A 15,471-nucleotide genomic window follows, 5' to 3' on the forward strand; every position below is an offset into this window, starting at 1 on the left:
CTATTCTTTATAAGATATTAAATAACAATATCTAATGGTAGGTGTAAGAGGTATCATAATTTTGAAGTAGTGATGAAGGTAAAATAAATTTTCTGTATTTGCAACAACTACAAATAGAGTTTGACAATATCTATGATTTTTATTGACTAAAAAGTTGCAGGTCTTGCTAATATTATTGTGGTTTGTTGCCTACCTTCTCAAACAAAGGAAATGCTTAGAAGTTGGTGCCAATAAAGATGGAACTTTTACCCATCCAAGTTATCAGACTCTGAATTTTATCCATAGACTCCTTCAGGATTTGTGTACAAACCACTACTCTAGAGTATATAATTAGGAATGGAATTGCCAGGTCATAAGTTAAGTACATATTCATCTTTACTAAATCGTGCCAAACTGTTCTATAAATGCATTTTCTCAATAGCAGTGTATGAGGTTTTCCTGACCAATTTCTTATTATTGCCCATCTGATCTGATGAGTGTGAAGACGCATTTTTACACCTCTTATAACAAATAGGTATTAGTTGAAGGATGGTGGGAATTATAAGAAGTGGGCAAAGGGAACAATCTACGTGATGGTGTTCTTGCATTGTTTTTTTTTTTTTAAAGGTCAGTCTCATGCAAAAGCAGGAGAGGTGTATGCAATGCTGGCCCAACTGGGTAGTAGGATAGCAGCTATACATGTAAACTCTAGATGCTTAAATTTCCTGAGTGAAAACTTTCCAAATAAACACTGAGATGTAAGACTCTTAGACAAAACTCAGAGCCAATGCCTCTAACTTCTGTGATAGATTTTTACCTCCAGTGTTGGGTCTTCTTTGCCTTAGTAGGGAACTCATCTGTCCTTTGAATCCCAGGGAGCAAGATAAATGAGGGGTGATTATACTTTCTGCTTTTCCAATTTCCCTCAGATAGCTAATTCATAATTTACTATCTTTGCTATATGTAACAGCAGTGTAAAATAGAAATATAAAATAACATAGAAATGTAAAAATAACATACCTGTAAATATAGATTTCATAGTCTTGGAAGTACCAAATCTACTTTTAATAGGAAACACTCAATTAAAACAAAAATTTAAGTTGTTTATAGGGAAACTCTACCACATCTGTGACAGTACTAAAGAAACTGATTGTGGGGTTAGTGGCATGCAATTTTCTTGAGGTAACAATATTTATAGTAAAGATGGTAAATTGGTACTGTCTCATTACCTTATAGTAACACAGCAATAGCTTCAGAGAAGATAAATATATAAAACTCTTTTTTTTTTTTTTTGAGATGGAGTCTCGTTGTGTCGCCCAGGCTGGAGTGCAGTGGCGCGATCTCGGCTCACTGCAAGCTCCGCCTCCCGGGTTCCCACGCCATTCTCCCGCCTCAGCCTCCGAGTAGCTGGGACTACAGGCGCCCGCCACCACGCCCAGCTAATTTTTTTTTGTATTTTTAGTAGAGACGGGGTTTTACCGTGTTAGCCAGGATGGTCTTGATCTCCTGACCTCGTGATCCACCCGCCTCGGCCTCCCAAAGTGCTGGGATTACAGGCTTGAGCCACCGCGCCCGGCCAAAACTCTTAATAAAAAGAACCAGAATGTATATGTAGGCTTTTATTAGGGCAAACATTTCCATATCCGTAAAGATTTCATTAAAACAAATGGATGTCTCGAGTATCTTTGTTAAACAGGATCCAAAATGAAGTAAATATTAGTTAAAATTAATTATAAATAAAGACATTTCAGCATATAAACCAACAAATCTTTTCTAGATTTTTAATACTAGGACCTAACAGCATCATTTTCCAAGTAAGTGACAAATAACTAATGTGAAAACCGTATTTAATATAGATGTCACAAATGACAATGTGGTTTTCCACAGTAAAGAGATATATTAATTTTCATGAATGCTATTTGGTATTACAAAATAAATTTTACTGGACAAACAAAAAACAAAAAACAGGAAAACAGACATGATGGAAAGGTTGATAAAATATATTAATAATTTAAAAATGCTGTCACAAGCATGGAAATGTTACCATTATCATTTGAATACAAGAAAATGCTATAAAGCAAAGAGTTGTCAGAATACAGTAGAAGAGATAATCTGAAACAAATGAAGAGTCAAGATCTTAAAAGAGTGACAAGTATTTTTAATGTATGACAAATACTGAAATACCATGGAGAAAGTAAACAGAACTATTTTTTGAAGTGGTAGTTACAAAGCACAGATATAGCCTTCAAAATGCAAGAAACATAGCAAATTAACTTACCACCTCCTTCAAATAAAAGTGAGAACCTCTTGGGAGAATTTAAGCACCATTAGCAGACACATCTTAGAGCAGTTAACGAAATGTTTTGTATTTCAGTAGAAAACTATTTCAATGGTGAAAACGATGTAGGAATCAGAAGCATATTCTGCTGAGATACTAGGTAGTTGACACTTTCCCGAACTGGAAAAACATTTCAGAAAGGCATATACAGTTACTGACTGAATCACATTTGTTCTAAAAATAATTCATGCCTAGTCAAACAGCTTACCAGCTGCCACAACTCTGGGATCCTCATGGGACTTATGTCTCCCAGCTGCACGACTATCTGCACTCTCGTTCCACCAAAGCACATGAACTGCAGAAACAAACCACAAGTAGTTTCTAAAAAACAGGGCCTTAACAAATAAGAAATAACAGAAAAACGAATCAAACCCATCCTATTCTTTTTGTTTTTTGAGACAGAGTTTCACTCTTGTCACCCAGGCTGGAGTGTGGTGGCGCCGATCTCAGCTCGCTGATCCGCCTCCTGGGTTCTAGAGATTATCCTGCCTCAGCCTCTGGAGTAGCTGGGATTACAGGTGCCCACTACCATGTCTAGCTATTTTTTTTTTTTTTTTTTTTGTATTTTTAGTAGAGATGGGGTTTTGCCATGTTGGGCAGGCTGGTCTTGAACTCCTGAACTCAGGTGATCCGCCCACCTCAGCCTCCCAAAGTGCTGGGATTACAGGCATGAGCCACTGTGCTTGGCCAAAACCATCTATTCTTTAAATCAAAATAGTGATATCAAAAAGGTAAAACTAAATATGTTACTGATAAGATTTCAGAGGGGTCAGAGACTTGCTAGAGAAATTGATAAATTAATCAAATTGGTTTTATAGATGAAATAGAAGGCTGGAAAAGGGAAGTACTAAAGTCAAACAGCTAGAGGCACAATCAAGACAAGACCCAAATTTTATGATTTCCTACTATAGTTTCCTTTAATTTTTTAAAAATCAAAATTATGAGGAAATTGTGTTTACTATTAAAAATGTACAATATACAAAGAAGAAAATTAAAAGTGGCATAATGTTAACAGTATAGAGAAAACTTCTATGGAAATTTATTGTATTTCCTTTGGAAAATATGAGTAAAACCAAATCAGGGTCTTATTGTATACTATAATAACAGATTTAGTAACAGGTTTTTAAAAATCAACAGTATTTTCTATGGCAATATTAATTTTTAATGGTTATATAAATTCCTCCTTACAGAATCAGCAACTTATTATGCCAGCCCCTTATTGTTGACTATTTAGACTATTTCCAATATTTCAGTATTCTATAAAATACTGGAATAAATGTTCTTCTTGTACAAAATTGCTTATGAAGTTTTTATAATTGTAATATATAAATGTTAGATGTATAGGAAAATGCAGATAAAAAACTGTAATCATTTTATTTTTGGTGTATCTCTTTTATATTTGGTGTATCTCTTCTGTATTTGGTGTATCTCTTTATTTGTGTATATATGTATTTTTATTTTTTAATTTTTTATTTTTGTGGAGACAGGTTCCCACTTTGTTGCCCAGGCTGGTCTCGAACTCCTGGCCTCAAGCAATCCTATTGCCTCGGCATCCCAAAGTGTTGGGATTACAGGCATGAACCATCATGCCTGGCATGTATTTTTATATATAGTTGTGTATTTATACAAATAAACATATATAAGCATATTTGCTTATGCTTATATAAGTATATGATATGCTGTACATGTATATCGATTTCTGTATTACATATGTATTACATAAAGGTCATACTACATTTCCAATATTTCTTTAATGTAAACAATATTAACATAAACTTCATTTGAGCACAACTATATGTTTATAATAATACTTTCGATGACAACTACTGATGTTTATTGAATGACAACTATGTGTCAGGCCTAGTTTTAAGCATTTTAATGTATTAACTCATTTAATTCTCATAATAATCTAGGTCCTCATAATAATCTATCATTTTATGGATGAAAAAACTAAGGTATGGTGACGTTTACTTACCCAAAGTCAAAAAGTAAGTAGTATACCTGGGATTTAAACCCAGGCAGTCTGAATCTGATTATTTCCTTAATATAAAGTAGAATTTAAGTTGAGAGAACTGAAAAGCATGTCTTATATATATATATATACTTACACACAGTGTATATAGTATACACTGTCCTCCAGAAATGATATACTGATTACCAATTCTCCTAACACTGAGAATGAATTTAAGATGAAAAAGTGTATGAACACACATTTTCAGTAGTTTTTTTTAAAAATAAAAGTTATATGTGTGCAGTATAGAAAATTAAGGTAGAGGCTGGGCATGGTGGCTCACGCCTCTTATCCCGGCACTTTGGGAGGCCGAGGCAGGCGGATCACCTGGAAGCAGGCGGATCACCTGTGGTCAGGAGTTTGAGACCAGCGTGGTGAAATCCTGTCTCTACTAAAAATACAAAAATTATCTGGGCGTGGTGGCACACACCTGTAATCCCAGCTACTTGGGAGGCTGAGGCAGGAGAATCTCCTGAACAAGGGAGGCGGGGGTTGCAGGGTGCTGAGATCGCATCACTGCACTCCACAGAGCATGGCTCCATCTCAAAAAAAAAAAAAAAAAAAAAAAAAAAATTAACATAGAGACTTAACCATTTATTTCACTGAAATATGACTACTATGTATGTTATATACTTTCAAATTTCTTTTCTATATAATTTGGCACACCTATACACATACACACCCAGGCATATTTTCTAGAAGTAATACTGGCAAAAACAATAAAAATAAGGCTTTTATTTGTATTGTCAAATTTTGGGGAAAGATTAAGCTAATATGAACCCTGCAGAGTATTTGAGTACTTATTTTTTCCTGACCTAATACTATATCCATGTAAGTATGCCTTTTATTAGGTAAAGAAATGGCATCTCATTATTGTTTTAATATGCATTTTCTTTAATATATATTTAGTAGCCATGTGCATGTCTACTTTTGCATAAATTTTTATTTTTATTTTTGCCTTTGAATTTCATTTATGGTGATTTTCAGGCATCCAGAAAGTTTGAGCCTTTGTATAACAAAATCATAAGTTGATTTTTTTTTTCTTCATAGTTTCTTCATTTGCTTTTGGCTTACAAATATAGTCCCAATCCACATTATTAAATAAATTCATCTACATTTTGTTTCACCAATTTTATGGATTAAATTTTTTTTTCATTAAAATATACAAAGCAGCTTGACTTTATTTTCACATATGGTGTGAGACAGGCATCTAATAATTTTCATAACAGTTTCTCCTCCATGTATTTTCCAACCTGAATATACATCTATTTTTATATATTCTATTTTCTTATGATAGATTATTACAAGAAGTTGAATTTCTGCATAAAGATGGGTATATTAGGTTTGAGATGTCCATTGGACATAAAGAGATAATAGAAAGGCAACAGGATATTATGATGAGTCTTTCAAATATTTGTTAGCTATTCTTAGACATTTATCCTTTCTTTGTTACTTTTTTTTTTTTTTTTTTTTTTAAGAGACAGGGTCTTACTATGTCATTCAGAGGCTGGAGTACAGTGGTGCAATCATAGCTCACTGCAGCCTTGAAATCCTGGCTCAACAGATCCTCCCACCTCCACCTCCCAAGTAGCTAGGACTACATGTGTTTACCACCATGCCCAACTAATTCTTAATTTTTTTTTTTGTAGAGACAAGCTGTGTTGCCCAGGTTAGTTGCAAACTCCTGGGCTTAAGCAATCCTTTAGCCTAAGCCTCCCAAAAGTGCTGGAATTACAGGTGTGAGCTGCCTCTTCGGCTCTTTTATCCTTTCAGATAAACTTTACAAATGTTTTTCTGAATTTGCCACAAAAAATCTTGAAATTCTGATTGTTTTTCAACATTACAAGTTAAATACCCCAAATATGTGTTTTATTAAATAAATATATCCATATATAAATTTACCTCTCTATATATACATATTTACTATATCTCTCTATATAGATATATATAAAACTGCGGTGGAAAATGGGTAAATTTTTATGAGGGGGCTTTAATTTTTATACAAAACATATTACTTTTTTACTTAGAGATAATCTCCCTACCTCAAGTAATATTATTTTTAAAAAATCAGTAAAAGTACATTCAGAGAAAAAGAAATGATGAAAGTAACAGATTATTTCTTGAAGTTCCTTCATTTTTTTTTTTTTTTTTTTTTTTTTTGAGATGGAGTTTTGCTCTTGTCACCCAGGCTGGAGTGCAATGACATGACTTTGGCTCATTGCAACCTCCGCTTCCTGGATTCAAGTGATTCTCCTGCCTCAGCCTCCAGAGTAACTGGGATTACAGGCCCCCACCACCATGCCTGGCTAATTTTTTCTATTTTTGGTAGAGATGGGTTTTCACCATGTTTGCCAGGCTAGTCTCCAACTCCTGACCTCAGGTGATCTGCCCCCCTTGGCCTCCCAAAATGCTGGGATTACAGGCCTGAGCCAGGTGATCCGCCCCCCTCGGCCTCCCAAAGTGCTGGGATTATAGGCCTGAGCCACCGTGCCCAGCTGAGGTTCCTTCAGTTTAAAAATTTTAATCACTTTGATGTATCAGGGAAAATAGTTATTCACCATTTGAAAAAGGTTTCATAAGTTAACATTCTACATAAATAAGGTGTAAAACAGATTTTCTCAATTTTAAAAATTACAAAAAACTAAACATTTTGCAATAAATAATAAGATATACTCTAATGAGAAAGAGAGAGAAACTGACCCAAGGAACTTAGGTCACAATATATATTACAATTTCATATAAGAAATGGACAACTGTACCTCTGTTAAGTGCTCCGTACTCTGTGTGGAACACTCCAACTAGTTTTGTGTAGCCTAGATTGACATGAGCATGAACTGCCCTTTTAAATGCATCACCCCACAGAGCTGGCCCACCAGGTTTCATCTGAAAAGTGGCCAGTTCATAGACTCCTGCAACAGGGAGAAAAATAATTTTTCAGAAAACATTCAAGCAATATCTAATCACGTTTCTCAGTGAAAAGTCTTTCACTATCTACACACACAGATTTGGAGGATGAGACATGCATATGTATTATGTAGACATGTTTATTATATTTGCACTGTCTTTCTTTGCTTTTATGCTTAGAAAGTCCTTGCCCACGTTTAAGAGTGAGTTGTTATGCTTAATCATACAGATGACAAAGAAAAAGAACTGGAAGCTATTATAAACTATTATCTAAAATATTTTTAATCGATAAGATTTGTTAAAAAACTGTTGAGAATGTATAATGAAATAGAATTTTGAGCTGCATGAGTCTATGCTTTTAGAAAATAAAAGAATAAAAGAAGAATTTTCCAATCTATATTTTCATTCTTTCCAATTTCCACTATGTTTTTCTTCATATAATTTCTCCCTATAAGTTTCCATTTTTAACAGGAACACCAAAGCAAAGAGTGGACCCGAAGTGATGTCTCTGAATTTTGGAGGAAAAAAAACCAAACCTAAAGAGATGGTTTTATTTGTCCTAAATATCCAGGTAAATACTTGAAAAGTATTGTACACTTTGGACAGAAGTATAGGGCTGGTGGAGAGAAAGAAACTCTGGGACAAGTAGCAAAAACATGCAAAAATTTCCAAGCAATGATGTACACAGAGGAGGAGAACCAAGATTTGACACTGTCAGAGAAGTGAACTATTTTATTTAGATAGTACTGAGAACTGAGGGGACACCTAAGTAGGTAAAGATCCAAAGAAGAGTGTGTAAATTTTTTTGTAACCTAAATATACTACAAAATTGGGAATAATGGGGGAAGTAAAATAACATTTAAATGAGTTTATGCATTTCTAATCTGACCTTTGTTTAAAACTGGATTGAGGTAATAGTTTCTTTAAGTCAGCAAGAAGTGAAATCAGCAAGAAGACAAATCTTAAGCAATTACTTTGAAACTGAGAAACAAGAAAGAAGACAAAAAAGTTAGACCTTTATAAAGTAATATAGCTTGGCAGTTTCACTTAATCTGTTTCCCCCAAATAGTCAATGTTATAAGCAAAGCTGTATTTAATGATTTAAGATTAGTTATAATTTATGGAAATACTTTTACATTTTAAAGATCATATTATTTTAAAATTATGGCAAAACTTCATATGCTATCCCTTACCTATCAACACGTTCCCTGCTCCCAGTGCACAAATTCTCAACTTCTAATGACCATGTCAGCTTTTTCTATAACACAGTTAAGCTTACAAATCTGCAAGGTCTCAATCTGAAAAAATCTCATTATTTTATGCTCATTTTTTTTAAAGGATGGGGTAAGAGCTCCCATTTATTTTTACCTCAACAATCACTGTATGTTCCTATATAAAACAAAGGATTAATTTTATTTTTTTTCCAAAGGAACTTCAGTTTATATCACTTAAGTTCTTTAGTATTTTGTTCATCAAAACTCAGTGACTAAGAAGGAAGGACTTACCCTCTTTTGGAGGTTTTTCTATTTTGCACCATGGTACCAGATAAGTAATCTCACTCTCTTGTTTATCAATGAGAGCCAAATTTAGAATGAGAAATTGTTCTTGCCATTCCTTATCTTTGGCCAAGGCTTTCCGAACTTCAGTTCGATGAGCAAAATTATCTGTGGGAAGAAAAGAATAAGGAAAAATAAAAAAATTCAGTTTTAAATCACCTGTACTTTGCTGGGTTTCATTCAAATCAGCAATGGTCATTGATGCCATATAAGAACCTTGTGTTAGGCCTTTGGCAACACCAACTAAACAGATGTGACCGTCTGCCCTGAAGTTGCTCAAGGACAAAAAGGGCAGCAGAAATGCAAACTAATTGTAATGTCACATAATAGGCTTTATAGACTTGACCACGTAGTAGGCAGTTTTGTGAATTAGGTTAAGTTATTGAATCTTTCTGTGCCTCAGTTTCTGTGACATTGAGATAATAAGATATCTACCTCCAGGGTTGTATGAGGATTAAATTAACACATGAAAAGAGTTTGGAATAGTGGTTGGCACCTAATTAATACTCAGTATATATGAACTATTCTTACTTGATTGAGGCATTTAACTACAGTGCTGGTTTAGAGAAAGACTGTTTTCCTTCGGTGGTGGTGGGTAGTGAAGTCCAGATACACCCTGAATCAAATGTAATGAGTGAAGTTAAAACACCTTGAATCAAATTTAACATGAGTGAAGTTAAACTGTACTTTTTAAGCCTCTTCTCCTTTGAACAAATAGATTTCAAAGAAATAATGCTGATTCTCTTATTGTCATCCATTCTTTCTCCCCAGCACTTATTTTTCTTCTATTTAAGTTACCCAAACAGTTATATACATTTGCCAACATATGGGCCTAGTACTATATTTACTGTTAGGACCTCATAATACTAATGGTAAGAGAGTTTCATATGGTTTACATTGGGATAAGGAAGAATACCTATCTTACAACTTAAGTGAGGTATATCAGAACTTAGGTTTTTTAAATGGGCTGTGATACAACTTGTACCACATCTAAAGCATAAATTGTATTTTAATGAGGCTTTTTCTATTATAACAGGGAAAAACCCTAAACCAAACACTAAATGAAATTATTAAAAATTCTTGAGGTATCATCAAGTTCTGATGTAGACACTGGAGTAACAAGCATTCTGAGCATTCTTATAACTTATTCTCCTTCCTCTACTAAACCAGGCATAGGTTAGTTTCAACACGGGAAGAACTCTCCCTCATTCCTTTTCTTTTACCTCCCTAGAGTAGTGTAACAGTGAATTCTTCAAAACTCTGGGGGTACAGATATGAAACAAATGTGGTCTGTAAACATAACAGAATTATTAAATCTCAGAGTTCAGTGAGGACTGAAAGTTAACCATCATCCCCTATAAACCTCCATATTCGTAAAGTCCCTTAAATGGTTGAATTATTTCTGCTAAAATACTGATATACAGTCCCCTAGCTTCAAAAAAAGAAAAGGTACTTCTCCTTTCCTTTTGTGATCTTAACCCACTTGGACTTTAAAAATTGCTGCTTTAAATTTTTCATGAACTATCTTTACAGCAAACCATTTTAACGTTTTTCTGAGGTTTAAAGTTTAGGTCTCAATTTTATGGCTTGATACATGAGACGCCACGTCTTCCAATTTATAATATAATATAATGTAATGTTTAAGCAAGGGGTTAGAGGTATACCACTGGGAAGAATAAGAACTGAATTTACTTTTTTGGTATTGCTTTTCAAAAGTCTTAGTTAACCTGTATGTATCTATAATAATATAGATCCAAGAACTACGTTTTATGTTACATTTAACAGAATGAAAATCTATACTGAACGTCAAAACTGGATGACTCTTTACCATACTTCCAAATATGAAACACTTTATTCATTCTGCCTCCAAATTCTACGCTCCAGAATCCAACCAATTCAGAGTGAGCTGTCCGAAGATGAGCGTTTTTCTTAAAATTTTCCAGGAACTCATTCATCTTTGAGGGTTTAAGGTAGTAAGTACGAAATTCATAGAATGTTCCATCGTATTGTCTGGGTCCTGTAGCAAAAGATGAGCACACCTGAAGAAGATAAGACAAATGTAAATACCTTGAGAAGAAAGGATTCATTATACTGTGTTAAAACTAAATCTGAATCTGGTACAAGGGACATTCATAGACTCATTACTCAAGTTTGTACTTCTGTTGTCAATTCTCAGTATGTTACTGATGGAGGGTGTCCAGGTTCTTGGTGTTTGAACAAAGAACTGGACAAAATGCACAAACAAAGCAAGGAAAGAATTCAGTAACAAAAGCAGAGATTTACTGAAAATGAAAGCACACTCCACAGGGTAGGAGTGGGCCTGAGCAAGTGGCTCAGGAGCCCTGGTTACAGAATTTTCTGGGGTTTCAGTATTCTCTAGAGATGTCCCATTGGTTACTTGGTGTAAGCCATATATAAATGAAGAGGATGACGTAAAGTTACAAAGTCATTTACTCTGTGTACAGCCTATGTAAATGAAGATGATATTTCTTGCATAGCTGAAGTGTTTTAGTTCTAGGAAGTCCTTAGGTTCCCTGCCTCGAGGCCCTATTCTCCTGCCTCCCATATACATTTGTTTACATAGAGGCGTCAATAAAGACAACTACTCTTAAATATGCTGAGTGTATGTTACTGTTTCCTAGTGGGGGTTCACTGTCAACTTTAGCCACTTTTTCAGAAATTGCTCATAAGAAGGCGCTGAGATCTTAATGGTACTTCTTTATCCAAGAACTACAATTAGGATTCTAACAAATTTACAAAAGTTTTCCTATTAGCCAATATTGCATCTTTAGTCAAGTGCATATGTGTTACAGTTGTGCACATCAAAGAACTTTATTAACTACGCAAGTAACTTTTTGCAGGCATAATGAAAAAAATGTTTACTAGCAGAAAACTCCTTTAGGTTCTTGAAAAAAATCGAAATTACAATTCAGGTCAAAGTGTTTCCTAAATGCAATGAAGTAAACCACTGATCAAAAATAGGACTGGAATGTAACTAATGCAACAAAAAGCTCTGACCAATCCAATTGTATTGTAATATAGTGGTAGAACATGAATGCTGAGAAAAAAAATTCAGAGTCAAAATTTTCTGATTATTAGTTTCTAATTACGATGCAATGTGAACAATGTTTAATGAATCCACTTATACCACATTGATGAAAATATCACTTAAGAACCATTAATTCCTTTTGTAATAGTCATACACTCACTGTAAATTTCTAATTTGTGTTCTGGTTGAACTTTCTGTAAGAAATACCTCACCAAAGGTTATCCTCTATGTAGGTATCTATGTGTAATATGTATACACACACACCCCCACATATATATGTACACGCATGGTATACACACAGGCACTCGTGATATTCTTATAAATCCATCTTATGTAAGTTTGATTAGCATGTGCCATTTCCTGAAGTTGATTACACTGGAATAATCTATGAAGACAGTTTTGATACCTACAAAGCTATGGACAAATTAGGGCTTATCTAGCCAGTATGTCTGTTTGAAAGCAGTAGGCTTTTGCTCCGATATATTTGTTTACAAAATTCAAAATTATGTAACTGTGTATGATAAGGCTTAATGATAATTATCTAGAGTTAATTCTGTTCATTTGAGCAATAAGAATATAACTCAGACATGAGTTATATTCTTACTGCTCAAATGACTAAGCCTACCAACAAAAACAACTGCAGCTGCCCCTGACTTTCATGGACACTCTTTTTGTGCTTTTAAACCAAACTCTAGTAACAATGTTGGTAGAGAAACAAGTGCTTAGTATCCATAATTTCAAAATTATTGTAATAAAATGTATCAGGAGATAGGCCAGTGGGGCATTTGTGACAACTGAATTTCAGGTTGATTTGAGGAATTTGTATTTGGAGGATAACATAGTTGATCAAAGGTACACATTTTTACAATTTTTGGCAGTATTAATATATAGTAGGGAACCTACAGTGAGAGAGAGAGAGGTGTGGACAGGTGGTGCCAGAGAAGGAAGACCGCAGGGGGAGCAGGGTATGGTGGGGGACCCGGATGGGAGTTGAGAATTTTGCTGCAGGGATGACTTTTAACTACTAGGGCAGAAATCATGAGTCGTCCATTCTCCCTTATCTCCAAGTTAGGGATCATTCCCACCAGCAACGACCTCCACGTCACTTACAAGAGAACAACTGATGGACATTTTTAAAAACTCAAAGTTTAGAATCATGCCATAAGGACGTAATTCCTGGCCCTGCGCCACTGGAGAATCATTAGGGTAAAGACTGCATTGTTAATCCGGGGTGAGTGGACATTAGCTGCTCTTCTTTAGTGTTCCTTAGTCTGTCTCTAGGATAGGTTAATCCCCTTCCTATCCTGCCCCTTCATAAAGGAGTAAAGTCCTACACATGAAAAGGAAAAGAAATTTCTAGGTTGGAGCCACAGAATAGGCCACTCCCGAAAGTTAGGGCAGAATCACAAGCTCCATTTTGTCCATTTCTCATCTAAGGTTAAAAGAGTCTGTCATCGTCCTATCTGATAGGAGGCTCCGGTCCCACCTGGTTGGGGGAGTGGCCACACGGAGCGCGGGTGGCGGGCAGGGTCCAGCCCCACCGGGACCCTGGGCCTCCTTTTCAAGGGTCTCCGCGAAATGCTCGGAAGTTGTGTTTCATTTAAAAGGGGGCGGCCGGTTCCGTAGCGAGCGGCTGGTTGGCAATTCCCTCCCCTCCTTCAAGCTGATGTCTAGAGAGGGCGGAGGCTTGGAAAGCCACAACTCCACCGGCGGCTCGACAGTGCCAGGTGACAACGTGGGAGCGCTCCCTGGGCCGCAGTCGCGACGTAGCTGGGCGACAAAAACGCAGCAGCAGCGCCATGGGAGTGTCCCGGTGGGTGTGGCAGCCAGGCTAGAAAAGCCCTCTTACTGCGACTGCCAGCGAGACGACCCTGGCTAGGGGTATACCCCTAGCAGCGGCCTCCTCCTCACGTGCGTCCCGGGGACCACTGTCTCCGGGTTCCCGGGCTCGCGCTAGAGCCTCGGCGGCGGCGCGGAACCCCAAGTCTGGGCGCGTGTGGCAGAGAGCGCATGCGCATGACTCGCACCATCCCGGAACAACCCCTACCTCCCCTCGGGTGAAGGATTGGGCGCCCCCGCGGCCAGTACCTGAGGCGCCAGCGTCCGTGAGGCCAGCGCCCGAGTCAGGGCGCTTCTGAGGACGAGCATGGCAGGGCTTCGGCGCTGAGAAAAGCAGCCAGTCGTGTCCTTTCTGAGACACCTCTGAAGGTTTCCCGAGTGGAAAGGAGCGGCTCCTGGACCATTGGCAGACGCAGGCTGGGGCGGGGCTCTGCGGGGTCAGCTCCACCCCGGCGCGGGAGGCGCGGCGGGTCCAGTAGCTTGTTGCCTTCGTCTCCTGCGCTGAGCGTTGGTCCACCTTGGTTTCCTGAAACGTTCTTGCCCCAAATGTTAGAGGTGACGTTAGAATTAACTGAAGGCTCGGATCATTCCTGCTCCAACTTTCTGGGCCCTCACCTCATTCGCTCCAATGCTCAGTTGTGTAGATTGGTAAATGTGCGGGGGCTGTGGGTGTGTTGTCCGTGGAGAAGGAAGGAGAGGTGTTGAGTGCGTGCACGTGCAGTGCTTTGTATTTAAACTCGTGGAGGTTTTTTCTTAAGTTTTAGATGTTGTGATAGACGTGTTATTTGAGCCTGACCTCTCTGCAATAAATGTGTTCTCCATCTTATAAGGCTGCTAATAAAGATTTAGATTAAATTTTCCACGAACTCAGAGAAATGGCAGGCCCGGGCCTGATACAGAAAAGTCAAAGTTAAACATACCCTAGTCTAGTCCTCCTAGTCTTGGGAGTATTAGTTTCCAGAGTAACCACCTTTCAACATTTTAAGCTGTTTCATTTAATGCTTGTTTCCGTATTTTTAAGTAAGAAGTATTTTCTGCTGTTTCTTGCATTTTCAGTTATGGATAGTATGTGTTGACGTCCTTCTGTGACAGATGAGGATTTATGTCTGTCTCATAGATGCCACTGCCCCCAAATTCACTTGTCATCCTGCATGTAATAGTGCTTACGTTAATTAATTTACAGTAATTAATTACATTATTAATTTACAGTAATCTATATTAATGTTTACATTATTCTTGCTAATAATTACATTATTGTACACATTAATGTAATATTGCTTACATCATGAGGACTAGGTAGGTATTACAGGCCCATGACCTGTGATTGTATTGGTTGTGCCTTGTGGAAGAACTTTGGAATTGTCTGTTCATAGGAAGGGAGGCTTTTTAAAATTAGTTATTTTGGAAGGGTTGCCTCAGTTTTTCTAGAAGAGAGACAGCCATTTGTAACCATGCAAGACTAAAGAAATTATTTGTATCAGATCTGTAGGAGTAAATTATTTTATTAGACCTTTTTTTTAACCCTGTAATTGCCAATCCATTTATTTATTCAACAGATACTTACTAAATTCCTTCCATGTTCCAGGCACTTTTCCAGAAACGGGTACAGAATTGAGCAAAATTCAAAGTCCCGTCCTCTTGGAACATCCAGGTTGGAGGAAACAGATAAACAAATGAAGAGTAAATATATCAGGGCTTGTCAAATAATATAAAGAAAAATACAGTAAGATACGAAGAATAAAAGTGCTAGTGGAATTCTAAAAGTGCTTAGGATTCTAGCTATTGACTTGAATAT

The 15,471-nt window shown here is 36.8% G+C and overlaps 1 protein-coding gene across 1 annotated transcript; it reads right to left on the reverse strand.

Moving 5' to 3' along the window:
- Positions 1 to 1,584: 1,584 nt before the first annotated feature.
- On the reverse strand, positions 1,585 to 14,204 carry NIPSNAP3A (nipsnap homolog 3A). The gene is made up of 6 exons (XM_010361172.2): positions 13,926 to 14,204; positions 10,617 to 10,827; positions 8,738 to 8,896; positions 7,088 to 7,237; positions 2,526 to 2,612; positions 1,585 to 2,437 (listed from the first exon to the last, which is right to left on the reverse strand). Exons 1-6 carry the CDS (start codon positions 13,983 to 13,985, stop codon positions 2,361 to 2,363), a joined length of 744 nt encoding a protein of 247 aa, XP_010359474.1. The 5' UTR covers positions 13,986 to 14,204; the 3' UTR covers positions 1,585 to 2,360.
- Positions 14,205 to 15,471: the final 1,267 nt, after the last annotated feature.

This window comes from Rhinopithecus roxellana, chromosome 16 (assembly GCF_007565055.1).
Source record: "Rhinopithecus roxellana isolate Shanxi Qingling chromosome 16, ASM756505v1, whole genome shotgun sequence".
In the NCBI taxonomy this organism is placed as follows: Eukaryota; Metazoa; Chordata; class Mammalia; order Primates; family Cercopithecidae; genus Rhinopithecus; species Rhinopithecus roxellana.

What these genes read in the sequence shown, in the direction of transcription:
- NIPSNAP3A (XM_010361172.2), bottom strand. Translation starts at nt 13,985, where the DNA reads ATGCTCGTCCTCAGAAGCGCCCTGACTCGGGCGCTGGCCTCACGGACG. An exon ending in AGAAAAACCTCCAAAAGAGG is followed by an intron (nt 7,238 to 8,737) that starts GTAAGTCCTTCC and finishes TCCCTGTTGCAG; the next exon opens with GAGTCTATGAACTGGCCACT. An exon ending in GTACGGAGCACTTAACAGAG is followed by an intron (nt 2,613 to 7,087) that starts GTACAGTTGTCC and finishes TTGTTTCTGCAG; the next exon opens with TTCATGTGCTTTGGTGGAAC.